This window comes from Myzus persicae, unplaced genomic scaffold (assembly GCF_001856785.1).
Source record: "Myzus persicae strain clone G006 unplaced genomic scaffold, MPER_G0061.0, whole genome shotgun sequence".
In the NCBI taxonomy this organism is placed as follows: Eukaryota; Metazoa; Arthropoda; class Insecta; order Hemiptera; family Aphididae; genus Myzus; species Myzus persicae.
The window spans coordinates 456,227-476,535 of NW_019104200.1; the positions used below are offsets into that span (position 1 = coordinate 456,227).

At 28.8% G+C, this 20,309-nt stretch overlaps 4 protein-coding genes across 5 annotated transcripts; 2 read left to right on the forward strand and 2 right to left on the reverse strand.

The window, feature by feature from the left end:
• Positions 1-506: 506 nt before the first annotated feature.
• LOC111039932 (brefeldin A-inhibited guanine nucleotide-exchange protein 1) lies at positions 507-9,240 on the reverse strand. The gene is made up of 23 exons (XM_022323600.1): positions 8,820-9,240; positions 8,571-8,743; positions 8,348-8,488; positions 7,892-8,284; positions 7,686-7,828; positions 7,384-7,618; positions 7,150-7,319; positions 6,710-7,078; positions 5,996-6,155; positions 4,784-4,941; positions 4,457-4,701; positions 4,240-4,391; positions 3,766-3,894; positions 3,411-3,711; positions 3,225-3,352; positions 2,695-3,163; positions 2,470-2,630; positions 1,876-2,136; positions 1,664-1,799; positions 1,430-1,596; positions 1,046-1,355; positions 729-979; positions 507-660 (listed from the first exon to the last, which is right to left on the reverse strand). Exons 1-23 carry the CDS (start codon positions 8,941-8,943, stop codon positions 532-534), a joined length of 4,905 nt encoding a protein of 1,634 aa, XP_022179292.1. The 5' UTR covers positions 8,944-9,240; the 3' UTR covers positions 507-531.
• Positions 9,241-9,395: 155 nt separating this feature from the next.
• On the forward strand, positions 9,396-14,102 carry LOC111039933 (conserved oligomeric Golgi complex subunit 7). 2 transcript variants are annotated; one of them, XM_022323601.1, is made up of 14 exons: positions 9,396-9,680; positions 9,752-9,821; positions 9,902-9,991; positions 10,193-10,375; positions 10,448-10,579; positions 10,643-10,826; positions 10,916-11,112; positions 11,639-11,858; positions 11,915-12,171; positions 12,240-12,360; positions 12,431-12,580; positions 12,815-13,002; positions 13,105-13,348; positions 13,904-14,102. In XM_022323601.1, the coding sequence occupies exons 2-14, from the start codon at positions 9,819-9,821 to the stop codon at positions 14,068-14,070; spliced, it is 2,136 nt and encodes a 711-aa protein (XP_022179293.1). In that variant the 5' UTR covers positions 9,396-9,680; positions 9,752-9,818; the 3' UTR covers positions 14,071-14,102. The 2 variants fall into 2 exon arrangements, with proteins under 2 accessions (XP_022179293.1, XP_022179295.1); XM_022323603.1 differs by having other exon boundaries at positions 9,921-9,991.
• Positions 14,085-16,506, reverse strand: LOC111039934 (U4/U6 small nuclear ribonucleoprotein Prp4). The gene is made up of 9 exons (XM_022323604.1): positions 16,237-16,506; positions 15,937-16,141; positions 15,714-15,844; positions 15,382-15,586; positions 15,112-15,288; positions 14,817-15,038; positions 14,602-14,709; positions 14,371-14,536; positions 14,085-14,314 (listed from the first exon to the last, which is right to left on the reverse strand). Exons 1-9 carry the CDS (start codon positions 16,391-16,393, stop codon positions 14,162-14,164), a joined length of 1,524 nt encoding a protein of 507 aa, XP_022179296.1. The 5' UTR covers positions 16,394-16,506; the 3' UTR covers positions 14,085-14,161.
• A 226-nt stretch (positions 16,507-16,732) lies between these two features.
• Positions 16,733-18,261, forward strand: LOC111039919 (NF-kappa-B inhibitor-interacting Ras-like protein 2). The gene is made up of 3 exons (XM_022323581.1): positions 16,733-17,213; positions 17,277-17,570; positions 17,657-18,261. Exons 1-3 carry the CDS (start codon positions 17,115-17,117, stop codon positions 17,894-17,896), a joined length of 633 nt encoding a protein of 210 aa, XP_022179273.1. The 5' UTR covers positions 16,733-17,114; the 3' UTR covers positions 17,897-18,261.
• The last annotated feature ends 2,048 nt before the right edge of the window (positions 18,262-20,309 follow it).

Below are 20,309 nucleotides of genomic sequence, written 5' to 3' on the forward strand. Positions count from 1 at the left end.
ATATAAAATATAACAAACATTTAATAAGACACATAGTAAACAATCAGTGACTTTCACAAAGTGAAATTCTCATAAAATAAAATTCACAAGATAAAAAATATATTATATTATATTTTGGGACGGTTTTATCAGCACATTCTAATAGTTTAGATAATACAATAATTAAAAACTAAAGATATTAAAATAACTCATAAGGATTTAACTATACCTACATTTAATATAATCACATTCATTAGAAAAAACAAGTGACACAATAAATAATAATACACTTCGACACAATGTTTATAGATTTATAATGTGCAAAGTTAACAATAATAATTGAAAATAGTAATACAAGTAAAAACAAACACAGAGTTCTTTATTATTTATTTATTTATAGTTGTAATCAATGGGTGTATGCTATTGGCTGTTAAATTGCTCTGGTGATCATAATCTTTGTATTACAAGACTATAATAAATTAGTGAGCAATAACCTCGTATTGATGATAATAATATAATAAAATATGTAACAGTTCTGTGGCTAATGTATTGTTACGTGATTTTAAAAACTGGTCCAATTCGTGAAAATATTCTACCAAGGACAGTCTTCAATTCAGGTTTTAAATCAATGCTGATCATTTCACATAACAGAGGATAGTGTGTAGAAGATTGTACAGCAAACTGTAAATAATTAACATTTAATTTTATAAATACAATCATATTATTGAGCTAAAATAATTTGAATGTACCTTGTCTTCAGGTAATTTGTATAGTTTTGTAAATATGAGCAATAAAATAGGATTCCACGAAGTTTTGTGGTAATGATTGTTCAATGATAAATAATACTGAAAAGAATCATTTACAACGGTACTAGCCACATTTTGTGCATGTGTCCAGTGCACACGCCGTGACTCATCACATATAGCTTTCAGTGCTATTCTCAGTACACAAGCTACACTCTGAGTTTCTTGTGTCAACATATTTGATATATCGTCATTGACTATAGAAGTATAAAGATAAATAAAATATGACAAATAAGAATTCATTTTTGTAATTTATCACTAACCGTAACTTCGCTGTGGAATGTTTTGCAATAATGTGTAGTTATATTGCTTGGTATAATTATGAACGCGCAATAGACAATCAGTTAACATAAACAAATGTTCAGAACTCAAGTTACTATACATTCCTTGCTCCTCTTGTTGTTGTTCAAGTATTTCAGTATTCTGATTGATTGTAGTATTTTGAGCTAATGCTAAATACTCTTGATCTTCTTTACGTGATGTGGAGGGGAAGAACACAATATTGTCCACAGTGCGGATAAGCTCAAGGCGAATAGCACATTTTGCGGTTATTAAGGTGTCAGGTTTGACATGCTAATAAATAATAATTCAATTAATAATGCATCAATGCAGTTATCATGATAATTAATAACATTTAATATACATACCTCGGACCTTAGATTTTGTTCTTGTAATGGTTTTGGCATCATACTGTCAAACATAGATACAATTGTCTGACAAGTACAATCCCAATTTACTTTATCAAATTTTGAACCATTAGATGTTATTAAATTTTCTAAACAGTATGTACTTGACTGAGCTAACTGATCATTGTCTATGATATAAAATAATAAATCAATAAAATAATTTAAAACTGGAATAAATAGATTTACACATTATACCTTGTTGAATACACCACTGAAGTTGTGCATATAAATCTTGCAACAGTATAGCACACAATATGTCAAAGTACTGTGTAAAAACATCTACAATTGATGTCAGGGCATGATTGCAAGTGATTGTCATCCATTCGATCCTCTATACACATTATTTTAATTGTTAAATGAGTGTTATAATTGATACATATATTATGATATACCTAAAAATTTATTACCTCAACACTGTGTTCTTGATGTTTCACATTATCAAATATACGGAATAACACATTGAAAAGGTCTTTCCACCAGTTTAATTTAAACACAGTTCCATGAGTTTTAACCAACTCAAAAAGTACAGTTAAGGCACGTGTTCGTATGTCAAGTTTACATCGACTAACAATACATGACAATTCAAACAACAATGGGAACCATCCTCGTACCCATACACCATCTTCTTCTAGAGAAGACGGTTCTTCAGAAAAATGTTCTGCAAATATCTAAAACAAAATAATATCAAAATATTAAGTACATTACCACAAAAAATGCAGTGGCATGGTGAACATTTATAAGTCATGATGCACGGAATATATTTCAATACCTACCCACTCTTTATCCCCTTGATATAATATATAATGATTATGTGATTAAAATATTTATGAAAATTTTTGTTTTATGTTATTGCTTACCATAATATATCCAATCACTCTATCTCCCCCAAAAAATGTGTACCATGACGCTTAGGCATCATAACCCCATTCACCACGCCACAACCACTGAACATATGCAATATGATTTAGGACTTATTCGATTTTGTTCGATAGTAAACTTACTTGAGGTTTATCATGAACACAATCTGCACATGTACGCAATAAATGTATTGCTTCCATGCTGATTTCTGGGAAACCAACATTACATGCAAACTCAGACAAACATTTTACAGCATCTTGGAATGATTCCATCATAATTATACAATTTTGTTTATAAAACAAGTCTATTAAAATAAAATAAAAATATAAATGCTGCAACATTTATTTAGCCATTTTTTAGTTACTTACTGATTACATGCTGTGTTGTACGAAATGACATATCAACAATAGCCCCATCATGATCAGAAGCCGCCAAATGAAATACACCAAATATGTTTTTCCACCCAGATCTAATGTTAGCTGCTTGTGAATTGACCATTTGAGTAATACATCTAACTACCATATCCCTAATGGTTGGGGAATGATTCTTCTTCATAATTATTTCAAATGGACGCAAAAAATCTTTTTGAAATTTAAAGTTAGCAAACTCTCCTTTTTCAATAAATTTCATGGATAACTGGCGTAACGAGTCCAGAGCAAAAGTTGCAATATCTTCATTTGGATAACAGCCTACACGGTTGAAGTGTTCACCTAGTACTTGCCACATTCTTGACCATTGAAGTCGAATACGCCCCATATTATAGTAAGAAATTTCAACAATTTTTTGCAAGCTGAACATACGGGGATTTGTGGAGTTGGCTAATTCGTTGATGGAAACCTAAAAGACAAAATTTGTTAATGCAAATTCAATGTTATAATTTAACAAAAAATCTACACACTTGACATAATGCTTTGACAAATTCCACAATGGCATCTCCGTCAAGTCTCGTAGAACCAGTAAATATACGATCTACAGCAACTACAACACTCTGACTACTCGTCTCGCCTATTGATCCTTTTCCACTAGCTAAAGACCAAAAAACATAAGTACTTTATATATTAAAAATAATTATTATAAAACTTACAGTCTAATGTAGTAAAGTTTAACTTTTGACTAAGGGCTTCAATAGGAGGATAAGTTTTGCTAATAACTTGTGATAAAAATTGTGGTCGAACTCCAGTGCCAACCATCTGAGCAAGTTCCAATTGTGAGATACACTTGATAATATCAAGCCAAGAAGTACCTAGATAATTGCCATCAGTATATGCAACAGTTATTAAAGTTTTTATTGTCTCAATGTTCTTAGCTTTCATTTCAGTCACTGGTGAATTAGCCGTTAATAGAGTAAAACGTGCTAAAGCCTGGACATATGCATCTCGCTCCAACTAAAATAAATACATTTTTAATTTTTACAAAAAAAGCATGACATGCAAACTTACGGTCATGTGAAAAATACAGGCGATTCTTATAGCACAACGTATGCCATCCAAACACAACATAGCTATTTCTAGATCATCACAATCTTGTAAACCAACACTGAATGCTGCCAAAAATGGTGTCCATGTCATCTATAAATTAAATAAAAGTTGTACAAAAATCAGGGTTGAGACGTACAGCCTTAAAATGTATTAAAATAAGCACTTAAAACTTCATAATAAGTACTAAAATAATCAATTGAAAACCATTAATAAGAGCCAAACTAATTTTACAGTCTGTATAATCTTAATATGGTAAAAACTAGTACATAGAGCTAGAAAAATCTTTTAAGATAAGCAAAATTAAGATTTTACAAAATATGTTATATTTGAACTTGTAATGACATGATATAATATATAAAGCCGAAAATAAAATTGTTTGAAGTGCCGAACTTTGATTACAATAATTTTAAACAAACATTGACTAATAGATCAAACCTTAAACATGGGTTTAACATGCTCCAAATGTTTAGCTTCAGTAAATGGTGCTCGAACATGACTAACAGATTCCATAAGATTTTTAGCCGCTACTGCTATAGCTTCCATTTCCATGTTCCATAATACTTTCCGTCTCTTTTCATTTGGTATTACTAATATATGTAATAAATAATTAAATATGAATATTAACATAGATTTAATCATCCAAAATACATACATTGTTTTCCTGGTTTTACTGTTGATTTCATCTTAATCTCATGACCAGCAATGTCATCATATATTTTACTTAAATATTCTTCTGGTAAATCTTTGTTATCAGATATACAACTACCTCTATTCATTTTTATATACTGCTCTTTGGTCATTTTGGTTTTGACTTGTGGAGAATGCAAATCTGTAGTTAACATAATGATTGAATAGGAAAGCACATACAACGTATCAGCACTGTCAAAGAGCCCATTGCTGAGAATAAACATAACATAAATGTAATTTTTTTTGTATCATATTATGATTGCTAAAAAATGTTTTATCATAAAACAATTACTTTGGATTGCACTCAAACCATCTACTGGCAAATTTTTCTAATAATCTATCAATTTTTTGAGCTTCACCCGGCAACCGAAATCCATCAAGGAAAAATCGCAATGCTGTCACAACATCTTTGCCAACAAAATTCATTTGATCTACATAATAGTACATAACCTAAAATAAATTTATTAATAATAATGATAGTAATAATTGTTAATTATAAATTTCTATTTAATACATCTTGAATTATAATATACAATAAATAGATCAGTGGTTGTAGCCAGGGGACACGGATATCATGCCCCCTCACCATAGGGCATCATATTTCTTCAGGTGGATGCATAGGCCGACTGGCAACTATTAAAATTTTAAATCAACATATATTGTTCATTTTTAGTGTTGTGACCTACTACCTACTTATATTATAGGGTTAGAAATTAGAAACCTTTTTTAGACATTATTCAATTGAAAAGTTACTCGGAATAAAATGTGTCTTTATCAAGTAAATTTTCTATAGATGGCAAGAATAAAATAATACTACTAATATTGGGTTTACTAATTTAAACATTGTAAAATATCCTACCCATATTTTGACTCATTCAAATTTTTTTAAGTTCAAAAAAATTCACAGGTGAATTAATTTTTGTATTAAGTAATTAAGATGATTACTTTTAAATATTTATGTATAAATTATAAATAAATTAAAATATGTATATTTTACTGAAATTGGGTAAATTAGTGACATAATTAATGATTTATAATTGATTCAATGATTATACTTTTTTAAAGTTAAATTTCATGTATCTACTATTATAATAATATCTAGGTACAATATTTTATTTTTATTTTTTCATTGAGTAGTATATTTTGGTAATAAAGAAAATTAACGTTTACTATCAGACAAATGCGTCATTCTAGGTCCCCTAAGGAGAAATGCAGGAGACGACAAAAATTAAATAAAGCTGTAGCCTAAATATTTGACACTATCATTACATTCCTAAGTTAAAGCTGAAGCTCATACAACAATTCAATCAGGTTATCAACTGCCTACTGGTACATATTATATGTTGTGATGAATTAGAGACAAGTGATAACCCTTTGTTATAATTAAACATTCAGCAAGATTTGTTGATCACTTTGGCATTAACTATGTAGTATGCTGTACAGGATTCTATCCATTGCATAATATGATCTAAGATATATAAACAATAAATTATTATTATATTACTTCTTTGTTAAAGTCTTCATTTTCTCCAAGGAAATCTCCAATAGCTGTTTTATCTAATCTTTCATCAACATGAAACCATTCAGCTATGTCAGAAGGACTAGTTCCAAGAAGCTTTTGTTCTTGAAGAAAATTTATACCATGTTTAGGCTTGCGATTAAACCTAAAATATTATTAGTTATCACTTATCAGCAAATATTTTACATTTAAATCAGTGGTGGTTCCGTCTTTATTTTTCTATCAAGACAACTTATGTGTATAAGCCCCAACATCAAGAAAACATTAACATGTACATTGTCGTTAAGGGATAACCAACAAAACAGTAGGATTACCAAGGCTGAGCATTTACTTAAATTATCAAAAAATCAATGAGAGAACACAGATAGTTTTTACTTTTAAATTTGATAATAGTAGTCAATTCATTCAATGTTAAAAAAGCTAACTACATAAGATTGAATCTGCTTAACTTGATTTGGCTTTGTTGACCACGGGCAGAAAAACTTAAATTCATTGATATTCTCTTAATCATTTATGTATTTAAAAAAGGGGAACTTTAACTAAGTCATGAATGAATCTAAAATTATTTAAAAGATTTGGACATATGGCGAGCTTAACAGCATACATATGAAGTACTATTCAATTAAATTTTTTGTTTTGCGCCGTTGCTTAACCTTCAAAAGCGCAACTGATTTTAATATGACTATTATAAAAACTTACATAAGTATGCCTGTTTCCCAGACTTCTTTCTGGTGTTTAAGCACTTGCAATTGTTGTGGCATATCAGGAGCTTCCTTGTTACCCGAACTATTTGATGTTAAACTAGATTCACTACCATCGAGTGAGTTAAGACTGTCTTGAGTAATAGCTGACTCATTGGCATCATATTCGCGTACATTTCTTTCTGGACCCAGGTTAGTCTGGGAATTAGGATTGACATATAAATCTTTACTCCATTCTACCATGCACTTCAATATTGACACTAAACATTCGAGTCCACGAATACGCATAGATTTTTCTTGATTTAGAGTCGCACCTAGTTCAATAGCTTGACGACCTTGGGCAATTTTAGAAAGATCGTCAACTAACCTATAACACAATAATATTTATCATGATTATATATATAAAAGAACTTTAATTCATTATTAGTTATTATTTACCTTTGAAAGAGATTTGCTGCAGACAAATCGCAATCATAATTAACATACATATCGACTACACTTTGAGCATCAGCACAAATACGTGTTAATGCTTGAATCACCATCCATTTGTGTTCAAAGGTTGAACTTGAAGTTTCCAAAATATTTAAAAATATTTCTTTGAAGAACACCTATTAAAAAAAATTATTAACTTAGTAATTATATTAAATTAACATGAGTTCCATTTTTACTTACCTCAATTTGCATTTTTAAATGTGTTTTAAATCGTGATAGCAGAGATAAAAATATAGCTAGTGAAAGTTCAAATACTTCAGGTACAGATGATGTACCATTATTAGATAAAGCAACACATAAAAACTGTTTGATTGCTGTTATAAACATCGGATTGGTGCGAAACACAGGTCCCGCATTTTGTAAAATGGATAGCAAAAGATGTAAAGACAGGATTTTTGAACGTAGTTCATGAGACCTTAAAATAAGTTATTAAAAACAAACTATCCAAATTATTGAACTAGGCATTAAATAAATATTCTTACTTTGGATCTGGTGTTCCCTCAGGCAAAGGTTTCATTGATAATTTACATAAAGATCGGAAAACTAGAAAGGCATCTTTTTGTAAAATATGATTAAAAGATGCAACTGTTTTACATTCAGCTTCATTTGTAGTTTCCAAACTCTCCTAAACAAATATTAAGGAAATGAAAAATATTTACCATAAATTCAACAACAATTAATTACTTACTTGCGACATGGATCTTACAATATCTTGGGCTAGTTCTTTTGTTTTGTTACCTTGATCAATACTTTGTATAGCAGCATCACATATATCATTTACAATATCATAAATAATGCTTTCATCGATATCTATATTAAGTGAGTCATCACTCTGTACTGTTTCATCAACTTCACACAACTCTACAATTTCGGACTCATATTTTGGTACATCTACTTCCATTGCTTGCATTTCCATGCGAGTAAAGATTACATTCAACATTTGGGTGAGAGTTGCTCGAGCTGTTGTTTGATTAACTAAATTTCTACTGGCTAAATAAATATTATAACATGTTTTAACTGCTTTTAAGATTGTTGCTTCATGGACTTCAACGTGTTGACTTGTAACTACAGTTAACAGGGCCTGGAAAAACATTATTTTAAAAAAAACCCAATTTAACAAAAGTAAAATGGTGAATATTTTTACTTTAATGATTTGTAATAAAATTCCTTCATCTGTTTGACAACCTGTGAAACAATCACAGATGGTTTCTACAATCTTATCAATCAGTGGCTTGCCCGTGTCATTGGTACAGTTGCCTGTTAAGTGACCATATGCAATGAGTTTCTGAAACAATCGATTAGTGAAACATTAACAACTCACTAATCGTTATGTAAGTACTCACAAAATAAGAAATAAATAGACTTACTTGTAAGCAGTCCAATGAAGTTACGACAATTCTGGGCGACTTACTTTGACAAGCTAATTCAAATGGTCTGAAGTATTTTTCTGCTGATATGGCCGAGCTGCCATCTTTGGGCAAGGGCAAGGCGGATGATGCATCCGTCTTCTCTTCGGCTTGACACTCAGATTTTATGCTCTCTAGAAAACGCAGGAAAAATATGGATAGATCAATTTTGTAGTTACAAACATTCACATTTCAAAAAATATCACTCACGCAGTGCGGCTTCGCATTCCTTCCGCAGCTCGGCGTGATACGACTTCTTGACATCCTTGTCCCCGAGAATCTTCTCCAACGCGCGTATGATGAACATTTCTTTGGCGTTGGACCTCTTGATCATGTTAACCTGTAACGGGCGGAGGCGACCATCAGTGTCGGCGACGACGGACCGGGACGAAAACTGTTGCCCGACGCGGGGTTATTGCGGTGGAATAATTTGGTGTGCGTGTACAACAATATAGTCGAACCGATTCAATCAGCTATTTGCAATTTACATAGAATCGCAGCGGTGGTGGTATAGTTCAATCGTTGCATCACCGCGGCGGCGTATTCTAATTTTTTAAGCATAATAACAATATTGAAAATATCAATTTAGTCACCAACTTACTACCAAGACCCAAGTAAGTTCCAACTGGATGTCCGATAGGCGATAACGGCCGTCGCAAGATAACAGTTGTCTTGAATATTAATGTCAGACTGTGGGTGTAGATGGCGTCAACAGTACACCGTTATCGCTTATCAGTCAGTAAATAGCACGGAAGCTGCAGCTGGTGAAGATAAGTACCCCCATAGATAATAATAAATATAATAATCCTTATCTGTGTGCCACCGTGATGAATATTATTAGTTCTTTTAATATATTTAGATTCAATTTATTCCGTGGTTGTTTTTGGGATTGGTTTGACATTTTTTATAATATCTAGCGATTGTTATTTATTTTTCCATCCATCAACCGTTTACAACTACTGTCAACTACACTATACGACTATTATAATATAATCTGTGCTACTACAATACTACTACAGTACAAACATTTAATTTATTCCGCGGTACAATTTAGTGTACCATACTACAACGGTGATTTAATATTAATTTTATAGACGTTATTTTCAAGTATAATATTCCTATAATATCTAATTATATTTTAGGGTTTAGACGCTATTCGATTGTATTGGTACATAATTTTGGAATTGGGATCATTAGTATTTAATTACAATGGTAATTTTGATTTCAAAAAAAAATAAAAGTTTTTTAATAAATAGCTTGTAAGATATGTTTATCTCATTTTATTTTTACAGAATATTTCATCATTTTCAGAAAAAGATTTTAGTGTTGTAGATTGGATTAATAATACATTAAAGGATAAACCCCCAGATCAATGTCGTGAGGTGTGTATAAAGTATATAAAGTACATTATTATGTATTATTTATTGTCTACACATTAGACGTGAATTATATGTTAGAGTGTTATATGTTAACTGAATATTTTATGTACTTATGATTATGGATACTGATGTCCATATCACAGCCGTAAAATAAAATAAAATACTTATATATGATATGCGTTTAAATATTTGTTTTTATAATAGGCAATCCCATCTATGTTGAAAAAGTTACAATTATGTGTAGAACAGGTACATGAGGTACTTGATGAAACAACAATACAAGTTCTTTCTTCTCTACCAAAAGTTGTCAATGACATTGAGCAATTTGAAAATCAAGCTTCAAATATCCAACAAAAAATTATTGATTTAAAACAAGAAATCAATACAGTAATCAACCAAATTTAATATTCAAGATAAAACAATATTTTTAATTGTATTTTTTTTTAATTTTTTGAATAGGTAAAAAGTAACACTGGTGAATCATTATTGAAACTTCAATTGTATGATGGAATCAAATGTAATATGGAAGTTACCAAAAATGCTTTGGAAGAAGCGGATAATTGGACCAAACTTATTACTGATATTGAGATTGTAATTAGAATTAATAACTCATTTTTAACCAGAAAAAATATATTGGCAATGTGTTATATTTAGTTAATGGATAATGGAGAAATAGACCAAGTAACAAATAGGTTGATTAGAATGCAACGTTCTTTAGCAGTCTTGGAAAATAATTCTGATTATGAAGAAAGAAAAAATCAGTTAGAAGAGCTAAAAAGTAAATTTGAAGTAATATTGATTCCAATGGTTAATGTGGCTTTTGAAAATGAAAAAATTGGTATGAAAAATTAGTTTCTAAAATAATTTGATATATTCATGTAATATATAGATATATGTATAAAATATATTTTGTAACGCATGTTACAGATGAATCAAAGCATTATGTAACTATATTTACCAATCTAGAAAAACATGATCAGATTATTAAATATTATTTAAAGTGTAATAAAAACAGATTACGTAAAGAGTGGTCGTCAAAAATGTATGCCAATGAGTATTCTAAAAATCCTTTAATGTTTTTTGAAGCATTTTATGAAGCATTAATAGAATGTAAAAAGCAGCAGGTAAGTTACTAATTATATAAATTTAAGTTTATTCAATTCATCAACTGTAAATTATATACAATGGCCGGGTTATATTATAATGGTTGTGTCACATGCCTAAAAACTACTTTAAAATTCATCACTGCTGTTAAAATATACGAATGTATTTGCAAAAGTTTTATACCTTTAAATATCATATTAAAACATTTATTTGGGAACTTTTTACTGTCTAGTGAGAAAACGCACAAATTGTTTCATTCTGCTTATCCTCAATTCCATACCAAGCCCCATACTAAACCCAGCTAAAATAAGCTTCAAAATAGTTGAGTTATTTGGAGTTTAATATTAGGCTTCGGCTATCACTCCATCAGTTCATGTGTGCAGAATTAGTATGTTATCTTGCTGGACAGAGTATCTGTGATACTAGTATAGTGTGAATTATTATTATAAGCAAAACTTGTATGAATGTTCTTAAGTTATACATAATAAAATTATTATTTATTATTTTTGAATATTTTAATTTTAATTAGTTTAAATTATTATACAGATGATTTTGTACAAAAAATTATTTACTAGTGAAGTACAACTTGAAATAGAATGTCAATTAATTTTATCATATGGAGATTTGTTTAATATATTAGAACTTCCAATGTTTGAATTGGTCGACGTTTCTATCAAAAACCATCAAGAACCACTTATTTTAATATTAGATTTATTTTTGGCTACTGACGTATTTATTAAAAATATTAAAAATGATTCAAAAATTGGTAAGAATTTTATTTATATTTTGGTTTACATTTTATTGAACATAACATTTGTGTAGGTGATTCATTCAATTGGGATAACATATTAACAAGTATATACAGACCATTGATTCCACAAATTGTTTCTTACAAAGAATTTGAATATGAGCATTCCAAAAAAATCACCAATTTTGCATTAAATAAAGATGATTTAGTAGATGTAGTTCAAGCTTTTGGTCAGGCTCAGTTAACTGTTTTTAGAGCATCAGAAGAAGCAAAACGTCGAAGTGCTGTTTTTAGCCACTGTGTTTTTCCTGAAATGATCTTTGCTATTAATGTAATAAAAATAATTTTCTTAACACACCACATTTAAATTTTTTTATTGAGATATAATTTGATTTATAGAGGATATTTTCTAACGTTATTGAAGGAGGGAAAGAAGTATTAAAAAAAATATTAGTTAACATGAAACCCGGAGAAAACTGGAATTTATTTCAAATATGTTTAAAGTTTTTACAATCTTCTGGTGATTATTCAAAATACCTAGAATTATTGCTATATATTTAATACTTAAAATTATTGTTTTTGTGTTTTAGGAGAATTTTTACGAGAATTATATTTTATAGAATCCGAATTTAAAAGTTGCATTTTAACAAATGAACAACGAGCATTAAATGTTTCAAAATATTTATTAGTTGAAGATAGGCAAATTGAATTGAAAAATGTTATTGATTTATTAAAAAGTGGTATGTTTTTTTCAATTTATAAATTATTTTATTATTAGTTATGCATTAGTAAGCTTTAATAGTTTAAAAATATTGATTAAGTGTTTGTATTATCTATTATTACATGGAGTTCTTCTATCAATGGACCTTAATTTTTTTACATACACAATGCTTTGTTAATTTATTACATTTTTTTTTGTTTCATATACCTTTTGTATTTAATTTTTTGTATAAAAGGTATAATTTTATTTATAGATAGTGATTGGAAATTGTTTAAAGAATCAATTCAAGCCACAGAAAAATTGTGTTCTCATATATATCAAACATTTTATAAAATATCATTTAAGCCAATATCGTTTTACTTAGAGCAACTGGAAAAAGTAAAATTTAATAAGGAAACATCTGATGCTCATAGACTTTCTCCTAGAGAATATATTACCCAAGTAATACATTTGATATTTATATATGATAATAAATAATTATGTTCATATGTTTCTAAAATAAATAATATTAAATAAACCATTTTTTTTTTGTTTTTTTAATAGATTGGACAGTATTTAATAACACTTCCACAGCATGTTGAACCATTTTTAGTTCGGGATAATGAAGCAGTAACTGTAGTTTTAAGTTTATCCGATAGACGTTACACAGATGCTTCTCTGGAAGAAAGTTTTACAAATGTCTTATTAAGGATACTAGCAAGAAATACATGTGATGTATATGTAGAACAGATACAGTCACTAAGAGAAATAAATAATTTGGCTGCTCAACAACTAGCTGCAGATATTGGTAAATCTTTTGTAAATAAATTTAATTTTCTATTAGACGATGCCACAATAATAGAATATTGAATAGGTTAAATAACTAAATTAATTGATTTTTCATCTTACCATTTATCTATAAATTGTGGTAATCATTACTATATTAATGCAATTAATTTTCATTACATGTTATGGGGAAGTGTTACTTTAATACCTTCTAAGTTAGTAGTAACTGCTATTAAAATGTTGAAGATGATTAAGGATTAATTCAATATAAATATGTTAGCTTATAAAATATACAACTGGTTAATCTATGTAGTCGACTGGTTCCAAGGATTTCAGCTGTATACATTTTTTGATTAAATTTCATACATTTTCAGTGCATTTTAAATTGTCACATAAGTATTGTTTGTTAAATAAAATAATATATTTTTAATTATAAGATTACAACAAATTAATTTAAAATTTAAACCTTATGTTATACGGACATTTAGATTACACTTGTATACAACACATAATCAGTAGCTGATTTGTATGTTATTACCAATTTTTAATTTATTTACTTAAACATATATTATTTCAGAATACTTGGGATATGTATTAGAAGAACTTGGAGTAAAACTCAATGACACTACTACCCAAATCATGAATTTATTAAGACTAGAAAGTGATGAATACATAATGAAATCATCATCAGTTGCTGCTTCAAAAGTAGCGGCAGTGATAGCAAAAATTAGAAATATTAGATAAAAAAAAATGTAGTATGCAATTTATTTAATACTATATTATTTTAACAAGTATAAAATAACATAATTATTATTTAATCAGTTAAGCTCAAAAATTATGACGAGTATTCAGGAGCCCATAATTTAAATGTTCTATCATATGATGAAGATGCTATATATTTAGAATCTGGAGATATGTCCACTCCCATTATTTTGTTGTCATGTCCAGATAGTGTTTTTAACATTTGCCATGTTTTATTTGCCCAAATCTATAAAAATTAAATATTTTTATCAAAATAATTAACAATTTATTTATTATTAGTACCTTGATTGTGTTATCATATGAAGACGTGACTATAAAATGACCCTCAGGTTGGTATCTTAATCCCGAAACAAGACTCATGTGAGCTGGAATAGTGTACAGACATGCTCTTTTTCTAACATCCCAAACACGACATGTGTTATCTTCACTACCGGTGGCCATTTGGTAACTTCAAATTAAATTAATTTTAGTTGATTATTGTTTTGTATAAGTTTTTGTTAAATAAAAAATTACCCATTAGGAGAAAAGTCTATACTATATATAGACTTCAAATGACCTTCCATAAACATAATGCATCTTCCTGTACGCAAATCCCAAACACGGCCAAAAGCATCCAAGCCCCTATTAACATATGATAAGAAATAATGAATTAGAGTATGGTACCTATTGATACTAGAAAAAGGATTTTATTAAAATATTAAAGAAAATTAATAAACAATGATACTTACCCAGTCGCAACGATTGAGCCATCACATTGAAATGACATGCAATAAACTGGTTTACAATGTCCTTCCTGATGGAGAACTTCTTCCCCTTGTTCTAAATCCCATAACCGCCATGAATTATCAAAACAGCAAGTTCCTAAAAATCGACCAGACGGATGAAAATCTGCTCTTGACACTCTAAAGGGTGCATGACCTTCCAGGTCTGCTACAGGTTCCTCTTTTTTACTAAAAACAAGCATAATTAGAACATTGAATGACCATTACATACTTCACACGAATAAACAGTAAAATAGCTTACCTATCCATGGACCACAGTTTAACAGAACCATCACTGGCACATGATACGAGATCACAGATATTGTCGGCAGTGCCGGCATGCGGATTAAATGTGATAGAGCAGACATTACAATTATGTCCTCTGAATGTTTGAACTAAAGAACAATCGGGAACTGACCATAATTTACACAAACCACTCCTGAAATAAGTTAATGTTTTATTACAACAATATTTAAAACTATAGTTCTTATAGAAATTTATAAAAAAGTTCATCATAAAAAAAATAATTTACCAAGATGACGTAGCTATAAACTGCGAGTCAGGACTAAATCGGCAGTATGAAATTGGTCTAGTATCACCAATCTGACTACAATAAATAGAAAGAGATGTTGTGTATTTGTGTAAATCCTGTAAGCGAGCTGTAAGTGTTGATTCAGGTATACTAGCTTCTTCTCTGAGCTTTTCCAAACGAAAATGTGATCTTAACAGTGAATACTCTAAAATAATTAATAGTAATGAATAATATAAGAAAAAGTTCTTTGTTTATAAAAATATTATTTTACATACAATTTTAATGTTATTTAGAAATATATGTACATGTATAGTATAATCTATATTACATACCTGCCATATATAAACGTGCATCTAGTAGTGAAGGTGGCCCTTCATGATACCAGGTTGTATCTTGATCTTTGATTTGCTGTCGTTTCTCTTTTTCTTCTTCTGGTTTTTTTGCTACAACATCTTCTCCTACTCTATAACATATTTAAAAATGTATGTTAATCCTAATGTTATTGAAATAGTAACTCATCAATTAATACATAAACTAATGTTAAATAGTAAATACCTTGAAAGCAGTTCTCTCAATCTATTTCTTCTTTCTGCTGGTCCTTCCCCAAACAAGCATATGGCTTGTCCAAGCTTCCTGAGATTTTTTTTAACTTCATCGTCATCAGTAGAAACTTGCACATGCCGAGCTTTCTTTTTACGTTCAAATTCTTCAAGTAAAGCTTGTTTGTCTTTAGATATAGCATCCTCCAAATCAAAATATTCTGTAAACAACAACAGTGTAATTAATAATTTGATAAAAATACCTACATTGCATTTCGTTTTAGTTAGATTCATTGTAATTAATTTAATATATTACCGTTGGATACGTTTATGTTTCCTCCTACAGCTTTTGATTCGCCGTCACCTTCAGTGAAAGCCAAAGCAGATAAACGAGCACGTTCTTGATCTTCTAATGAGCCGTAGTGTATTGTTTTTTGTTTTTTTACGTAAGTAATTTCTTCGTCGTCCGACATGCTGTCAAGATTATTTCAAATTTGTGTTTATAAAAATAATATTCTATACATCCATATTATTTTAAAAAACTTTCATAGCAAGATAAAAGTGTAAACAAAAATATCGGTTTATGATATCAGCTAAAAATTGATGTTAGGAACGAGATGGCCGATAGATTTTCCCTTAGGGCTTAGACTACGATTTGTTATTTTGTTCTAAAAAATTTAAAGTAAAAACCATGTTATAAATTTTAAATTTCTATTTGATTCATTTAAATATTATTATTATTGTTGGGTATTAACAACGTATAATAATATATTTTGTGTTTTAAAATGTAGATTTGTTTTATCATAGAATGATACAATTATACAATTATACACGGACGTGTTTATTATCTTAGTCTGTGTCTATGGATTGTTATATATCTTTGCTTATGATTAGATTAGTAGATTACGTCTTGATCAAACGAATGAAATGTAGGTAAACTTGAATTTTTAAAAAAATTTATGAAATTATAACCATGACAAATTAAATTTAATTTGTCATGATTATAACTATAATGGTACTTTTTCACGTTTAAATCAATGTTATAAATTACCATCAAATAATAATTTAGATGATATACACATATAATGTCTATGTCCAGATTTTATTATCCTAATATATCTATTATGACTTATGACATCAATAACTTTCTTTATTGTAACTATTTTTAATTTTAATTAAACCGAATGATTAAAAATGGTTAAAAATTATCGTGTCGTTGTATTTGGAGTGAAAGGTGTTGGTAAGACAGCAATATTGGAACAAGCTATTTATGGACATTTTAGCAAAAATTATGTGAGTTTATTAGAACATAGTAGACTGTCATTATTTATTATTGCTGTTTAATTTTGGTTATAGAAACTGTGGCCTACTATCGAGGATATATACCATGCTTCTATAGAAACTGACAAAAAGATACGTGAACAAGTTCGTTTTTATGATACTGCCGGCCTAGATTTGACACAGTTACCTGAGGTTGGATTGTATTCAAATCCAGATCCTTCACTTATGTTATCTTTTGGTCAAATAGCTAAACAGTATGCGTCCATTGCAGATGCCTTTATACTAGTATATGATACAAGTCGACCAGAAACATTTGATTGCTTGGTAACATTAAAAAAAGAAATTGATAAGAATAAGGAAAAAAAAGATGTAAATATAGTAGAAATTTAAATACCTAGTGTATCTTCTCATTCTTGAGATTAACCAAACAATACATTTTATGTTTATTTTTTTAGGCATTTTATGTCATTGTTGGCCATAGAATGCGAGAAATGGATATCAAAGCTCCAACTTTAGAGTGTCCTTCAAGTCGAGCTTCCCATTGGTCTATTAGAGAAAAAATGAAGCATTTTGAAGTTAATGCTTTAGACCGGACTAGTTTATTTGAACCGTTTATTTATATTGCTTCAAAATTTAATACTGTACAACCAAAGAGTAGTTTTCCTCAGCTAGTACGAAAAGGTACTCAACATTAATGTCTATTAATGCCATTTTACATTAGTGCCTCCCCAATTCAATTACTCTCATTACTTTTAACTTGTAATAAACATTACTTATTGTACTCATGTATAAATTGTAACTAATTTATTTTTAATAAAAATATTTTTTTTTAATTAAAAAAATTCTTACCTTAAAGGTAAGGTAATTTGTAATAGGTAATAAATTCACTCTAATATTAAAAATAATAAGATAAAAATTAATTATATGATCTGAATATAATATTTGATAGGTATGTCATGTCTTCGGTTTTTTAATGGGGGGGGGGAGGAGGGGATATGTTATGCATTAATAAGCAATGATACGTTTCAAATGTTATTATATCCTACATCGAAGTATAAAAGAAAAAAAATTATTTGCTAAAACATATTATTGGTTGTTTCGTTTTGTTATTTTATTGTGTTTTTTTAAATCAACTTATTATCCTGATTGTCTTTAGCCAAGAAATGACCTATTAAAATTTTATTAATTTATAAATATTATATTTTATTTATACAAGAATTTTTTTAAAAAATAAATTGGATTTATATTTTATTTTTAGATGATTTTTTGGTACTCTTTCCCCAACATTATTTACTATACATACACAAACAAAACACACGTTATTGTAAAATTAGCATACTCACATCAATCTGTTCATAATCAAAAATTAAATAATTAAAGTAGCAAAAAAATTATGTAATTATTAATTATCATTAGGGCCCAGCTTTATATGCTCTAAAAACCTCAGAAATATGAACTTTGAAATAGGCATTTATGTTCTTATTTTCATTATTTTGTAGGAATACTCTATTAAATAAAAAATATGCAAAAAAAGTCTTATTTTTACTATTTTTTATATTTTACATAAAATTATATTATATTTATACGATTCATATTTTGTAGTTATTTAAACATATTATAATTTCAATCTGAAAAATGAATATTTAAGTATAAATAAATTAAATTGAATGAAAATTAAGCACACACGGAACACGAAAAACACGACTAATGTATTGTTCACGAAAACCTACACAATACCAGATTACTTCTAGTCCCGATAGGTCTCAGATAGTCAGATAAAATAAAAAGCGACTTCATCAAATTACATGGACCATAAATCTAACTATAAATACCTTATTTTAATTAAGACAAGCTAAATATTACCTACATATTATGCATTTAAAAACCGTATACATGCATTAAAAAATCGTAAAATACATAAATATGCAGTACATGCCAAAAAACAATAAAATATTGCAAAATAAAACTTAATATTTCGGATCTATTGGTTATATGATTCAAACTTGTAGCTTACCTAGCTATTTTTTGAACTGTTTAGAAAAAACATGCAAATGCATATGAATCCGGGCCCTAATTATCATACATTTAAGAACTAATAAAAACGACAATTCTCAACACAATAAAAAAAACATGGACCTTTGTGTGTGCACAACTCCCATTTTTAATTCTGTAATTTTTAATATTTATTAAAAAAATTACTATGATATTATGTCAATAATATAGTGTAAATAAGTCATAAGTTATTGAGTTTATTTATTATAAAATCGAACAGGTTTAAATAAATTAGATAACCATTCATTATTCTCAGTTTCTGAGTTGTGGGAAAAAATCAATATACATTTATGACATAGTTGAAATTGTTAAAAGAAAAATAATGTCATCCCATATTTTATATTAATTGTTGTATTCATAGTTGGGTGATTTGAGGTGCGACCAGAAATGTCTGGTGGAGTGGGTGCATAATACTTGGTCGATTGTCAGTTGTCACTCATATAATAAATGCATTCATGAAAATGTAATGTTTTAATTTTTTATACAAATAAATATTTTACTTTGTATAGTCCATGTATGGTCTTAGTTATAAAATGTGTACCATTCAGATAGTGACCACTGACCACCATCAGCTGAAAAAAATTCATGTGTGAGCTATCCTTTAGCTACTTTTATGGGTTGTACAAATAAGGCATAAAATCGCTCAAAGTCTCAAGATTCCTTCTATTGATATAACTTTTATTAAGAATATTCCAGTTTATTTTTTGAGTCAATTTTTATATCTTCAGATAAACCAACATCAATTTTTAGATATATAACCCTACTGCGCCTGTGCAAAAAAAAATATAAAATGTAACATTTATAATAGGTGTATCGTGATTTTAGTGTATAACTTATAATGGAAAATCAGGGATTGTGTACCTCGCTATGTGAACAAATTTGACCGATATGGACAATTCGTCTTTAGCACATGGGAAGGGGGATAGAGGCTGCAACCCATTTTTACAACATTTAATTCATGTAAATGTGTATTTATTATAAATCAAGCATGTAATTATTATGATACATCCCTCCAAATTAAATTCCTGTCTACAGCACTGCTTCAACAGGTTGAAT